Raw genomic sequence first — 14,790 nt, forward strand, 5'->3', positions numbered from 1 at the left:
TTAGACTTAACCAAGACAGTATGCAGTCTAGCACAATATAATTATAGGAAACACGAAGATCTCTAAGGCTAATAAACAAACCGACGAATTACTTGGAATAAACAATGAATTGTGTGTTGCGATCAGCTAAACCCAAGTTGTATGTAATTCTCGTAAGCCGATGCAACATAAATAACTGCCGATCTAACTAAATCAAGCCGATTGGTATAGAAATAATTCAGTAAGGCAATCGGCTACTCTATTGATGTAAATATGATAAGCATGTGGATCGGCAAAAATCATCGGCTATAAACGGCGGACAAACAACCAAGAATTAAAAAATATCTAGCCCAGATTGCTAAGAATAATCATAGAAGATCGGACCCAACAGAGACAGTTCAAGATTACGCCTTACAATGTCAGGATAGATACTAAACAGATCTAGACTGCTATCAAGCCAATGAGCGGATGACTAATAACTTATCAGTTGGTACTCCGATAAAACAATGAGCAAAATACATCGATCTGATATAAACCATCTGATAAACGCAATCTACTAGATCGGACCGAACCGAGACATTACTAGATTGAATATGTCCAACGGCAAATATCAAATCCACGTAGATCGCCCAAAGTGATCGACCAGATCAACTCAAAACACGAAAGTGATCTACGTTGAAACTGATACGATAACTAGCAATCGTGCAACTAGATTAGAAGATCAGACCGAACCGAGACAGTTCTAATCTAGCCGAACGATTACCGTGGCCCAGCGGAACGACGGACTTACCCCTCTACCGAAGATCGAAGTGATGCAACCCTGCGTCAGGTACCAAGTTCCACCGGAGTTGAAAAACTTGGACAAGAGGGTGGCGATGCGCGGAAAGAAGTTAATCTAATTGATTCGTAGATGATTTACAATGACCCGGGGCATATATATTTATACCCTCGGGTGAGGGCTAGGCCGTGTTGGACACGACATAAAACTCCTAATAGAAAAAAGAAATAACAAACTCCTAGATAGATTCTATCTCTAACACACAAGTCCCAACCGCAGTCTAACAACCTTAGCGATAAAGGAAAAATCTAAACTAACTCTAATTAACAAATAAAATTAAATTACACGGACTCTGATTATTCCCGAATCTATCTGTAATATTCTAGGTCCAATCGGACTATATTTCATATCCGATCCAGACTCCATCGGCTGAATCCGAGTCGTATTCCGCTTGGTCCTCTATCTGGTTGTTACGTTTCTTGTTTAATTTGGTCTTTAATCAAAGCTTTATCTCCAACAGCAATTTTCCAAATTCTGGCGTTAATAGGGCCCCACCTGTCGGGGTCGTCCCCGTCCTTCACTCGCCACCGCGCCGAGCTGCGTCGCGCCCTCACCGCGCCAGCCGTGCCTCACCTACGTCGTCGTGCCATGCCATCGGTCGTGCCGCGTCCGCTCACCGTAGCTGCCCCACTGTCACGCATGCCGTGCTCGTCGCTGCGCCGCCCCGCTCGCAACCGCACGTCGCGCCTCACCGCTCACCGCGCACCGCGCCGCACCTGCTCGCCAACGCCCGTGCCTGCGATTCCTGCCGCCTCCTCCAAGCTCGGCGTCCGCACCCGCAATCTGTGCTTCGCTAATTGTGCCACCGCAAATCTCGTCGCCAATCCTGCACTAATCCCACTACCACTCCTATGCCTCGCTTTGCCGCATTGCGCCCGCACCGCTCTGCCTCGCGCTCGTCGCGTCGCCGAGCCCCACGTCACGCACCGCCGCCACGTCAGCGCATCCGCTTGCCCACGCTGGCGCAATGGCCGACGCCGATTTCCCGTGGCTGTCCGCCCCGTGATCGCTGCCGCATTTCCACGCAATCACCGGCCGCAATTGCCGCCCCACATCCTACCTGGAATGGCCGCCGCCAATCTCTCACCGCCGTCAACCGCCTCCCGCATTCGCCGTGCCGCGTCCGCCCCACGCGCGCTAACCACCACCCCACCCTTTCTGTGAGCGCTGAAGCCTCCCGCTCATATTTAACCTCCCCGTCGGCCGTGCCGCCGCCCTTCTTCGCGTCTCCCTCGCGTCTACCATCCGCCACCGCCTCAACTGCACCGATCTCCTCCACCGAGCACCGCCGATCCCCTCCGCGGCCGCTGCTGTTTGCCCTTCGCCCCCTCGAGCCACCGCTGCCCTCTGTCGCCTCTATCACGCTCGTCCTTCACTGCCACCGTCGAAGTCGTCTGCTCCGCCGACCCCCTGTCAGTTGTCACCGTCGTCCGCCTCCCCGCACCGTCGGCGCCGTCCCTTTCTCCTTCCCCGTCCTCTCCTCTCCCTCGCGCCGCCGACGGCGCTCCGCGTTGTCGCCGCTCTACTCCGTGGTCGCCCCGCCATTGACCGTCACCTCCCTCCTCGCTGTCCCTCTCTTCTCCCTGGCTCCCCATTCACCTTCCTCCTCCTCTGCCTCTCCCACGCCGCTTTGCTCGCCATGCGCGCCTAGCCGCCGCTGCCGCTCATCACGTCGCGCCGCCACTAGCCACCGCGTCGCACGCATGGGTGCATAGCCTTCGCTCGCCTCCCGTGCCTGTCGTCGCCGGTGCTCCCCACCGCTAGAACCCCATGCGCATGCCCACCGCCGTCGCCACCGTGCGTCGCTGGCCGCCACCGCCAAGCACCACTGTGTAGCCGCTGCCACCGTTACTGTGCTGCTGCTGTTGTAGTGCTGCCGCCGTCGCCGGTTGCCGCCGCCAAGCGCCGCCAGTCGTCGCCGCCGGCCATCACCGTAGTCGGTCGTCCGTCCTCCGCCGCTGTTGCCGCGTCGCCGCCCGCCGGCATCCGCCGCTAGCCGCCTGCTGCCACTCGGCCAAGCCACCTCCTCCTCCTCCTTTGTTTTCACTCTATGCCACCCTAGGCCCGCACGTCAGCGGCTCTGCTCTCTCTCCTTGTCACTGAGCCGTGTGCCCCATGGCCAACCCCTCTCTCTTCCCATGGGCCCCCTTTGTCATTCTCTTTGCCCTGCTGCCAAGTAGGCCCCAGTCATCAGCGTCCTCTCTCTCTCTCTCCTTGCTGACGTCATCCTCCAATTAGTTTTCTGTTTAGTTTAAAAACACAGATAATCTTCTAAAATTCATAACTAATTTATCTAGTCTTCGTTTTAGTCCATTCATAGTTTCCTTAAATCTAGAAAAATGCCAAGAATCCACTAAAAATAATTTCTTTCTCTGTTTCAGTAGTTTTATAGTCTATTTTTGCTTGTTTTGCCTTGTTTGTTGTAGGTTTGACCCCGTTGCAGCGCCGTTCGTCCCTGAAGTCGTCACCAAAGTTCCTCGTGGGTCAGAGCAAGGCAATTGGCAACCCCTTTGATCATATTAATCCCACGATTATAAAATTCTCCGCTTTACGTTCAAACAAGCATTGTTTTATGTAAATCTATTTATTATATTTATCTATTAGGCAATTACCTTTATACCTGTTGATTCCCAATTATTATTATTGCTATCCCAGGGTTAATTTGACTAGAATTAGGATTAGTCAATGCTTAGCCATACTTAGTTCAACTAGCTCACCAATTATTATTTAATTATTGATTAGACTTTGATAAACCTTGAATGTTGTTATCACGATGAATTTCCCGATGTGGATTAATATAACTAAAATATTGCTTATGGTGCGCTATGGGTGCATGGTTTTCAGAGTCGTACCCATGACAATTAAGGACCGGTTCTCAGGAAACCCTGGAAGTCTTACACGTACTAACCATAAGCAAGTGGGCAACGGTGAGACTTTTATCTAGCTTGTCCCTATTCGACGCACCTAGGCAAGGGTGGGCGTGATGGAGTACGACTGCTTTTTATTCAATAGCTTTTGAGGGCGGATGGGAGTCATGGTGTAACGATGGCCTATGTTGCTTCAAGATTCACCTAGATACAAGAGGGGGCTGCCCGACTTGGTGTAAAGGAGGGGCGAAACCTAAAGTGTGGTACGATTATTTAGGGAGGGTTAGGTGAAAGGTCTTATCATGGTTTCCGTACTGAGGTATCGTGGTGATACGTTGGGGCGTGGTAACAGGCTTGGGAGCCATGTCTTGTGGGTAAAGTTGTACATCTCTGATTAGAGTAAAACTATTTGATTAGCCATGTCCGTGGTTATGGGGCGAACTGACAAATTCACTGGGATTAGTTGAACCGTTAATAATCTGATGAACTTTGGAACTGGTTTGACCCTGCTCAATGTAGTGTAATGTTGGCAGTGGTTTGGGTCTGTCGCGACGTGGTGTAACGTTGGATAGAGGGTTGACCCTGTTGCAGTGTGGTGTAACACTGGGCAGTGGTTTGGGTCTGTTACGACGTGGCGTAACGTTGGACAGAGGGTTGACCCTGTTGCAGTGTGGTGTAACACTGGGAAGTGGTTTGGGCCTGTTGCAACGTGGTGTAACGTTGGACAGTGGATGATTATTTTAACTGTTTACTTTACTTCTTTTCAGTCTATTTTATTTACTGTTTTGCTAAATTACTGCCACTTTTATGCAAAGTTAACCTTAGCCTATCCTTGATATCCAATTGCATTCATTATTCTCCTCTCTTGGGTGTTACTTGTTGAATACGATGGTTTGTACTCAGCCTTGCTTAATTTGTCCCCCACCAGAGAAAGTGACAGAGCCTGAGTCAGAAGGTTGTTTCCAAGGTTGAAATGAGGTTTAGTCCACTATCGAGAATGCCTGTGGTGTGGAGCTATTATCGCCAGCTGAAGCTGAAGATTAGATGGTTTAGTTTGTTTTCACGTTCTGCTGTATTTCGATAGATAATTATTTTTATTTGTTTTTAAGTCGCAGAACTGTGTATTAATTTGTCATAGTGTGTACTCGGCCTGATTCCTGGACCGAGATTTAATACATGCTATTGCTCAGAAATTTGGTGTAAATTTCTAGCCGTGACATTTCTAGAGCTACCGCGACATTCACTGTATTTTGATCCTACACTTCTTCGTCAGATTCAACATCAGGTGCCTCTTGCTCTCCATGCTTGCTCTAACATATATAATTCTCCATGAATCCTCTTCTTATCAAATGAAAATGCACCTCTGAACTATCAGAGATTATCTTTTCATTTCTACAGTCATTACATGGACACCACATATACAGGTGTTCCTATCATTGTCCGTAAATTTAACAAATTTAGTGACCTTCTCCCTATACTTTGTGGATGAACGATAAACATGGTACATCCACCTCCGATCCATCTGTAATAAATAACATAGAGAAATATTATATGATAATTGATTGAAAAAATATTATATAATCAACAACATGGTACATTTAAGTATGTATTTTTACCTTCAATTTGTGCAAAAATTCACCCCCTTGTCCTCACAACCAAATTGCGAATAGTGCACTGGTCGGGATAGAAAGCAGTTGGCAGTTGGGGGTATTTATAGCACCAACATACACCTTAGCCAGTCTTAGAGAAATACCAAATTGTAAACAGTGCACTGGTCGGGATGGAAAGCAGTTGGCAGTTAGGGGTATTTATAGCACCAACATACACCTTAGACGGTCTTATAGAAATACCCGTCATAGGTGGTGGGATGTCACTTGTTACGATTTGCAACTGGAGAAGCTGTCACAGGTGATAGCATACCAGTGACGGCTTAAGGTGTGCGGCCCGTCACAGGTGATGGGATGTCACCTGTGACGGCTTTCCACGGTGGTCCGTCAGTGGTATCCAACACCAGTGACAGGCCGCTGCCAGGTCATGTTCAGGCCGTGATAGGATGCCTCACCTGTGACGGCCAATGTTACAGCCCATCAAAGGTGATCGATACCACCGACCAGGCCAGCGGCCCATCAGTAGTATCCCGCCACAGGTGTGGGATACCACCGACCAGGCCGGCGGCCCATCAGTGGTATCCCGCCACATGTGTGGGATTCTGGCGCAGTGACCTTTGACTAACCGGTGCATATTAGTCTCTCATTTTTCGTGCAATTATGCCTCTCTGTTAGTGGAGATGAATGCTGCAGTTTCACCACGACAGCCCCAAATTGTATATCCTTTTAGCATTCCATCACAAACCAAATGATCATACACTTCATTCCGTTGCTGTAACCACCTTAGAATACATTCGACACATGGGCATCGGATTTTCTCTACAAAACGTTTCCCTCTATATGCAAAATCAAGAAAACCATCTACACCAGTCAAGTAGTCATCACTTGGTCAAGGAGAAAGTAGTAACTTCTTAACAGAGGATAAATCAACCCATTCCCTATGTTAAGAAAATACAGTACTTATTCAAATAAGGCAGGAGTGGTTGAAAGACCAACAGACGCATCCAAACACAGATAAAAAAAAAGCTTATGCTAAATCAAGAATCAACATTCTTATGGAATATCGAAATGCAAGAATTTGTGGGGAGGGAAACCATGCCTGGAGGATTGGTGCTTGGATCCTGTACCCCTTGTCTCCATAACAAGACCAGACAAGCTGCAGGGCGGCAAACTTGTCTAGAAGCTCAATCTAGCTGGCTTCAGTCCATTTCGTTTATCCAAGGATTAAAGTTGGCACCTAGCAAATGAGATATAAATGAATTAAAGCATAACCTTCAACTGATCTGCATAAGACCTTGTAAATATGAGAGGAGGACCCGAGCATAGAATGTAAATTGTGATTTCAAGATGGAGACTACTTCGTATTTATAAATGCTAAATTTAAATCCATGGTAGTATTTTATAAAGAGTCATGTTATTTATGATGACACATTTATTTAATATAAGTTTTTAAATATAATCTTATATGATAATAATATAATATATTTATAATAACTAGATATTTCTTTGTACGAAGCCAAGTAATACTATTAGTTTGTACGGTTCTATATGATATACCCTCTACGGTTTATGACTTTCACTGATTTGAGGGTTCTGTTAAAGGGGCTTTTATGTTCTGATAAATATTCATTACCATATTCGTACAATTTTGTACTCACTCTTTATTTATATTTGATAATATGTAGTTCTGTTTCCGTATCCGGGACATTCGATTCCTATTCCAACTTCGAAAAAATATGAAAATGAATATGACAGATCTAGTTTTTGGTCGTTTCCGATCCGCTTTCATCCCTGCATGAAGCCATGAGACATACCCCATTTTTTATATTTTTAGATTTTAATACTATCCCATCTCTGAACACTACTCCCCACTATTGGTATTATTTGAACTTTTAAATATTTTATAAATAATACTATATTTTATATAAAATGAGCTAATTATAGATGGTGATATTTTTTTCTATTAGAAGTTGAGGTGGTTTCTGTGTTCCGAGAAAAAATGATTTCACATTTATTTCCGAGCATTGAAGCGAGCACTTAGAGAGCTGTAGTAATTTTTTGGGATCAAATTCAAAATTTTAAAAAGTCTAATATGTTTGAACATGCCATTTCAAAAATGACTCAAACTTGAAATTTTGCACACACAAATCTCCCTCTCAAAACACTTCCAGCTGGGAGACACAACAAAGTAACAAACCCTATCGAACACCCCCTGTTGTGTGGTCAGAAAAAAAATGTTGGGAAGGCTAGAAGGAGCCATCCAATGGAATTAAGAAAGGAGAAGCCATATATATTTCCAACCTTTCATTTAATCCAGGCGGAAGGTGAGGGGTTAAGGATTCGAACCCTGGCCGCAGGGTTTACCAACGAACACCTTTGCCAAACCCTATCGAACACCCTCTGTTGTTTGGTCACCGTGGTGCCCTGCATCCCGCCGGAATTTTCGTCTTCCTAGCTCGTCGTGGATGTTGATTCTCTCATTGCTCTCTCCAGCTGCGCTCAAGCCAAGCTCTATGCTAAAGAACCTAGAGTGCTTAACTGTGGGCATGCTGCCTTTTGTCACGGCTGCATTCTAGCCATCAAAATCACGTAACCTGGTAGTTTCCGTACAGAGTTCGTTCTTATTTCTTCGTGTCTATAGCAAGCTGGTTTTCTAATATTTGTTGTTGGCGTTTGTTATTCTTGATCAGCATCTGAAATTAATGGGCATCGCTATAAAGGATTTGCTCAATCTTCGTGCATTACGTCCATGGAACTCAATGCGGTCTTTGTTACCATTTCCTAAGTCCATAAACCGAAGAGCTCTGTACGAATCCTTTTGAGCTCCTGCCAGAAATAACCTTTAAAAATCAAAAGAAAAAACGAGTACGCACCAGTCCCCTGGAAATAAAATGGATCGGAGGTGCAATAAACTTAACATTGTAGCACTCAGAACAAACAAAAGTAACATATATAATAAACAGAAAAGGATATATTGGATGAGGATAGCATAGATCATGTAAATACGCATTGAACCAAGTAAATTTTATATAAAAATAAAAGTAGCACTAAAACCCTTGGATAACAGGGAAACAAACAATGCTTATATAGATCTTAACTTAAGCCTGCATACATCCGACCAACCCTACATTGTTATTCTACCGTAAACTGCTGAAACAAAAAAGAATATATAAATTCCAGCAAAGTTTTGAATTTTGAATTTTATTTATTAAATATTTTATAAATTTAATTTTGCATTTCAAAAATTCACATAACTGACCTCCTGCCGCCCTCTAGGAGGGCGCATGTGTAATTACTTAATCACAAATACTCTCATTGTCTTTTAGATAGAAAAGGGGATGATAACCACTAAGGCAAGAGAGTGCTTGTGATCAAACAAATACATACGTTATACATATATGGATCAAAACGTGGTTTAATTGTGAAAAGTTCCCGGGCTGGCATGGTAATTTTACATATACCCCCTTGCTGCCCTTATATAGGGCGAAAATGGGCTAAATGTAAAAAGGCCCAATGTGACGTTGCCGGCCATCCCTCCCGCCCGGGTGGCCGTTTGCCACGTCAGTATTCCGCCATCCTAGAGGGCGGCAGGAGGTTAGTTCTATGAATTTTTGAAATACAAAATTAAATTTGTAAAATATTTAATAAATAAAATTCAAAATTCAAAAAATTCTTGAAATATGCACTAATAGAAATGGGCCTTGATTTGGCGCAAATTGCTTTCGGCAAGCAAAGGAGGTGGCCTAGTCCAGACGTGCGCAAATGGGCCTCGATTTAGGCCCAGATTGTTTTTGGCCAGCAAAGGAGACAGCCTGGGCCAGACGAGTGCGCGTGTGCAAATGGTCCTCGATTTAGGCATTGTTTCGCGCGCCGTGGCTGAAAAAATCAACTTACAGATCAGTTTGCTAGGATGGAACCTAGAATCTTTGGTTCGGCATGCCAACGCGTTAGGGTATGTACAACATTTATATACATCCATGTCAGATTAATCATACTACATGATATTATTAACTCAAGAAAAACTTGATCCACATCTCTTGGTTCGTCTATTGTTTGAGCACGTGCTCGTAAGCTACATGCGACCTTTTCTACAGAAATACTTCATGCATTGTTTGTATAAAATATAAAAACTCTGTTTAACTGTTTATATATATCAAATAAACAAGAGTTGTTTATACTATTGTAGATGGCCTTATCCATTGCGGTACGAGGTCAACCTGATTTCTTTATGAGTGTGAGTCCATTTGAACATAATTCTCACGTGATTCGGTCAGGATATGTCGAAAGAGATTTGCTCCACTGCAACAAAAATTATCTCAAGGTACCAATACCTCACGGTACCAAATCATTTTTGATCATTGGATCTAACAATGCTCATCGTACTCAACTATATGCAATGGTTAGAAATGATTTAGTACCATGAGGTACCGGTATCTCGAGTTACTTTTTATTGAAACGGAGGAAATCTCATATGAAAACCGATTCACGACCACGATGAAAACTGATTTGTTAAAATACCAGCTAAGCTTGAAGTGGAAGTCCTTAGTTAAGTTCAAGCTTGGGCTACTAGACTTCTCGATTCTTTTGGTACTGAAGAACACTCTCTAACACATGAGTAAGTAACTTGTGTACTATGTACTATCAATCAAACATATTGAATCAGCAACCTAAACGTCTGGTTCCTCTGCATCTGCCGACGTCTCCACCTCAACGCCAAAAATCCTCACGCGTCTAGGGCGATTAGTTGGCGCGGGCACTGGCACCGGCGCCGGAGCTGCAGCTGGCGTGGGCGTTGGCTCTGACGCTGGCTCTGCTCCATGTTCAGCCACCTCCACCTTTGGCTGCTCAGACTGCGCCGGTGGCGATGCCGCTGCGACGATCGCCGGGACTGCAGGGTCAGGCGCCGGAGCTGCGACTTGTCCAGGCAGCGGCGGCGGCGGCTTCTGCTTCTTCCTGTTCACGATCAGCTTGCGGTCGAAGTGCTTCCTCATGTGGCCGCCGAGCGCTACTCCCGTAAGGAACTCTCGATCGCACTGCTTGCATCGGTGCTTGCCCTCCGGCTTGGCGCCGGCGTCGTCGCCGTTGCCGCCCTGGGCGGCGGCGGCGGTGGCCACCAGCTTCTCCCTGATGATGTGTCCAGCCACATGGCCACCCAGACCCTGGTGCGTCTCGAACTCCTTGTAGCAACCCTCGTACTTGCACCTGTACGGTCCACCATGTGGGGCTTCGGGAAGCAGCTGAGCCCAGGGGCGAGCCAACTGCGGCGGAGCCGGGGCATCGTGGTGGGCGCCGGCGGCCAGGTTCGGCGCAGCAGCTCGCACGTGGTGGTCGTCGAAGACCTGGTTGAGAGAGGGCTCATCGCGAACTGGCACGGGATACGCTGTTGCGACGGCGGCCGCCACCTGCGCGAGCTCTGGTCGCAGGGCGCGCTCGCCTCCTTCCAGTTCTTCGTTGGATACGGGGAAGGCAACGGCGACAGCACGGCAGTGGCCGCCGCGGCGGCACTTTCCCGTCGAGGCCTTCTCCTTGTCCTCCCCCTGATGCACCCTCATGTGGCCGTGCACCGCGTTCCTGCTGCCGAACTCCCTGCCGCAGAAGTGGCACGGGAACGCCTCCCGCGCAGCAGCCACGGGAGCACCAGCGGCGCCGGCGCCGTCGTCGCTGACCGTCCTCTCCGAGCCGGAAGACGGCGTGGGCGAAGGTAGCGCCGCCACCAGCGCCTCCCGCCTATCCGCGACCACGTCCTCGACCCGCCGCCGCTTGCACGCCGCGTGCTCGCGCTCCTCCAACTCCTCCTCCTCCTCGCCGAGGCGGGCCCGAAACACGTAGCGACCGTCGTCATCCTCGCTCTCCGAACCCGAGTCGTAGTACCCACCACCACCATGACGGCTCTCCTCCTCCTCCTCCGGACGGCGGCGAGCGCTCTCGCCGTTGCCGCTCGACTTACCACCCTCCATATCTCACCGATCCGATCGATCGCTTCTCGATCCGGAGCGTGATCAGATTGAAATCGAGCAGCAACAGCAACAGGCAAGTAGTTGGGCTTAGCTCTCTCCAAGCTAGGGTTTTTCTTTTTTTGCTCCGCTTCTGGGTGGCCGCAGCGGCAGCAGCAGCGGCGCCACGTTATATAGCACCAGCGGCGGGTCGAGTGGGGCCTAAGTCGAGTGAGCCACGTCACCGCGGCGCGGCGAGAGAGACACACTCGGATGCGGATTCCATGCTCCCCGGCCGCTTGCGACTCGGATGAGGATCAAGAATCGTTATTATAGATAATAACTTGTTACATGTCTCCAATATTTCTCAAATTTGTATAGCATCTGCTCGTCTATTGCAACACAAAAATTAACATAAAACAACTTCCACTACAGCAAAAATTTAAAACTTTAACAGAAATTAACTAATTAAGGACTTGCAGTGGAAAATTTTGAGCCATAATCACGGAAGCATTTTTTACATACGGTTGGATGTCTACCCGTTATTTGCATATCATCTAAATAATCATAAAAAATATAAAAAAAGATAAGATAGATTTATATAAGTTGTATAACTCCACAGACATACAAGTTCAAATTCGACTTCTACATGTTGTAACAAAAATAACACAAAAAATTGTAAATATGTGTATACTTAGATTTACTTTAGTTTGTTTTTTTTGCTACAACTTATAGAAGTTGAATTTACACTTGTATGTTTGTGCAGTAATATAACTCATATTAGCATATCTTGTCAAAAATTTTCATAATTTTTTATCACTATTCATGAGTGTGCTAAAAACTTGTAAAAATTGTTTTTGTCAAAAGCTTTAGGGAACATAATTCTAGTATCAAGCATGCAAATGCTGAGTTCCATCTAATTGGAGTCAGTTTATTAAGATAGCATAGGACCTTTCATTTTTTTTTGTTAATTTACTCCACAAACCTCTGTTGCAGCACAATGCACACTTCCGTAATCGCTTAGTGTGTCGGTAATGGTTAAATGCTACTAAGAAATATATACAACGAATATATCTAAGAATATACCCGGTGGATACTTTATGAGATATTCTGCATAGTTTAGTTAATACCCCTAGGTGGGTCATGTAAGCAAAGGGTAGTAGGGGAATTTCCCTTTTTTTCATCTTTATATATGTATAGATGAATTCATGATGGATCATTCATTCTCTTATTTTTAATACATAAGACTTGTCTCTTTCTATTTCTCCATTTTCTCAATCTTAGAGTCTAATGGTATCTAAATTATACCGCAACAAGCGTGTTAAAAAATATTTTTCCATGTACAAGGTCACAACCTCCTTTGAAATTTAATAATTTCTTGAGTAACATGACATCAAATACTTCTCAAACCACAATATCATTAATTAAGGACAAACATGTAGTTTTTTACATGACATCAAATAAACTCTGTAAGGACAAACATGTAGTTTTTTGTCTAAATTTTATTCATACAACTCGTTTATAAACGTCTTAGGGGTGAAAACACCCGTCCATGGAGTTTTTACACCCATGAGCCCTATAATCTTGTTATCTGCGTTGTGGTCCACTTTTCATTTAGTCTTAGTTAATTTTATTTAGTTTTGTATCTGAACTTCCGTATTAGTTTGTATATTTATATTTGTATAAGTTAATAATATTTTGTACCTATAACATAAAATATGATTGTAAATCTTAAATAAACCACCTTATATAATAGTGTCTAGACATGCAAAATTAATAATTATGATATACAACTATTTAATCAAAATACTCACGACTTTCTCTTTATCGATAAAAATTAGTAAACTTTGTATTTGGAGTTACAATCTTTCAATCAAAGTCCTTATGAATTTTTTTATGAACTTTATATTTGGGGCGCGGACGGTGGAGGCCATCTACTACTTGCCGATCTTGCAATACTATCATTGACATCACCATGGTTCTAGTGCAACTTTCCCTACTGTTGGCGACGGCGGCGAATAAGAAGCCTGAATATGCCGCGTTCGCGTACGCATCTTTGCTGAAGAAAGCCTTGCCGACTCTAGCGGGGCTCTTTCTTCGGGCAACCCTATGGCAACACACTCGTTGTTATACCTAGAGGCGCACTGCATAAGCTCCATCGCGGTGCTGCTCAGTTGAGCTGGCAGCACCGGGTCCTCCGTCGCCGGCGTCACCGCCAACAGGAATGCCATCTAACTGAACTGTTGCTGCTCCTCCGGCATATACGTCTCATTAATGGCCATTGTGAACGCGTAGTCTTCGGGTGGCAAAAGGATCTCACCCTCAGCGTTGGGCGGCTTGTCTTGCTTGGTTAAAGCCGAGAGCATGCAGTCCAGTGACAGTAACAGCGACAAGCTATCGTCGATGTGCGTGGTCGCCTAGACGACGATGAGACGGATGCATACTTAGACAAGTGACACCGCTGACGGGAGAGAGGGACATGATAATGATTCTACACACTATGGTAGAAGTAATAAATATAATTTTATACATAAAGTAAAGAAAATTACTTCGGTTCCTTTCACTCTTGGTGAAATTGTACAAGTTGATAAACATGGAGCTGCTAGTTTGAAAGTTGTTGAATCTAAAAATTAGCAAGTTATTAATTCTATTTTCTATTTAAAATGTATAAACATTCACCTAATTTTATGGCTGGAGTTATGCTTATGACAAAATGTGATTTTGATGAAATTTCTACCAATGATATTTGTTATTCTTTGATATGCAAATATGCTTCATTTTCTCTTAATGATACTGCTAGCTCAGTACCTACTGTTGTCACTAACATTTTATAGAAGTATAATGATCATATTACATATTTGAGAAAATCTAAGTTGGTGTCAAAATCTGATGGTCTTTTCAAAATTATCGAGAAGATTTATGATGAAGCATATAAACTTGAGTTGCCTATCGGGTTTTGGGTTAGCCTTACATTTAACATTTCAGATTTAAAGAAATACTTGGAAGAAGAATATGCGCTTGAGTCAAGGACGACTCCAATTCAAGAGGGGGAGGATGATGAGGACATCACTCTTTCGGATACACAAAACCATCTTCCGTTTATCATTCAATATCCACGACAATTGAATTTACAGGTGACTCGTTCCTAAGTTCTTCTCTATATGATTTTGAGAATAGATTGTTACCTAATGACTATATTATGATTATGAATAATGGAGAGGACAAGTAGACCCAAACCAAGTAAACTTCGAGTATGATTCGGAGTCCAGGACCAGTCTGCACTAAAACGGGCCCAGGTCGCATACGAACTCAGGGTGGGGCGTTCTTTATATGGATGAAATGTAAGAAGATAATTGTTCCAATGGTTCTGGTCCCACGTCTAAATTCATTAAGAGACAACGGGAATCGTCTCAACATGTTGATGTTCAGAATTTGTCCCGGTGTTGCGTCACCAAATTTTGGGCCCTTGGGCCGTGTACCGTGTTGGACTCATTAGGGTTAGGTCAAGGGGTTTTGCATGACCCTGAAAGCTATATATTAGTAGTCACTGCCATAGTTCGGGTTTG

General features: G+C 44.9%; 1 protein-coding gene across 1 annotated transcript; it reads right to left on the reverse strand.

The window, feature by feature from the left end:
- Positions 1 to 9,731: 9,731 nt before the first annotated feature.
- LOC107305047 (zinc finger protein 219-like) lies at positions 9,732 to 13,455 on the reverse strand. The gene is made up of 2 exons (XM_040528244.1): positions 13,358 to 13,455; positions 9,732 to 11,138 (listed from the first exon to the last, which is right to left on the reverse strand). Exons 1-2 carry the CDS (start codon positions 13,453 to 13,455, stop codon positions 9,959 to 9,961), a joined length of 1,278 nt encoding a protein of 425 aa, XP_040384178.1. The 3' UTR covers positions 9,732 to 9,958.
- Positions 13,456 to 14,790: the final 1,335 nt, after the last annotated feature.

The sequence above is a fragment of the Oryza brachyantha genome, chromosome 10 (assembly GCF_000231095.2).
Source record: "Oryza brachyantha chromosome 10, ObraRS2, whole genome shotgun sequence".
NCBI lineage: Eukaryota > Viridiplantae > Streptophyta > Magnoliopsida > Poales > Poaceae > Oryza > Oryza brachyantha.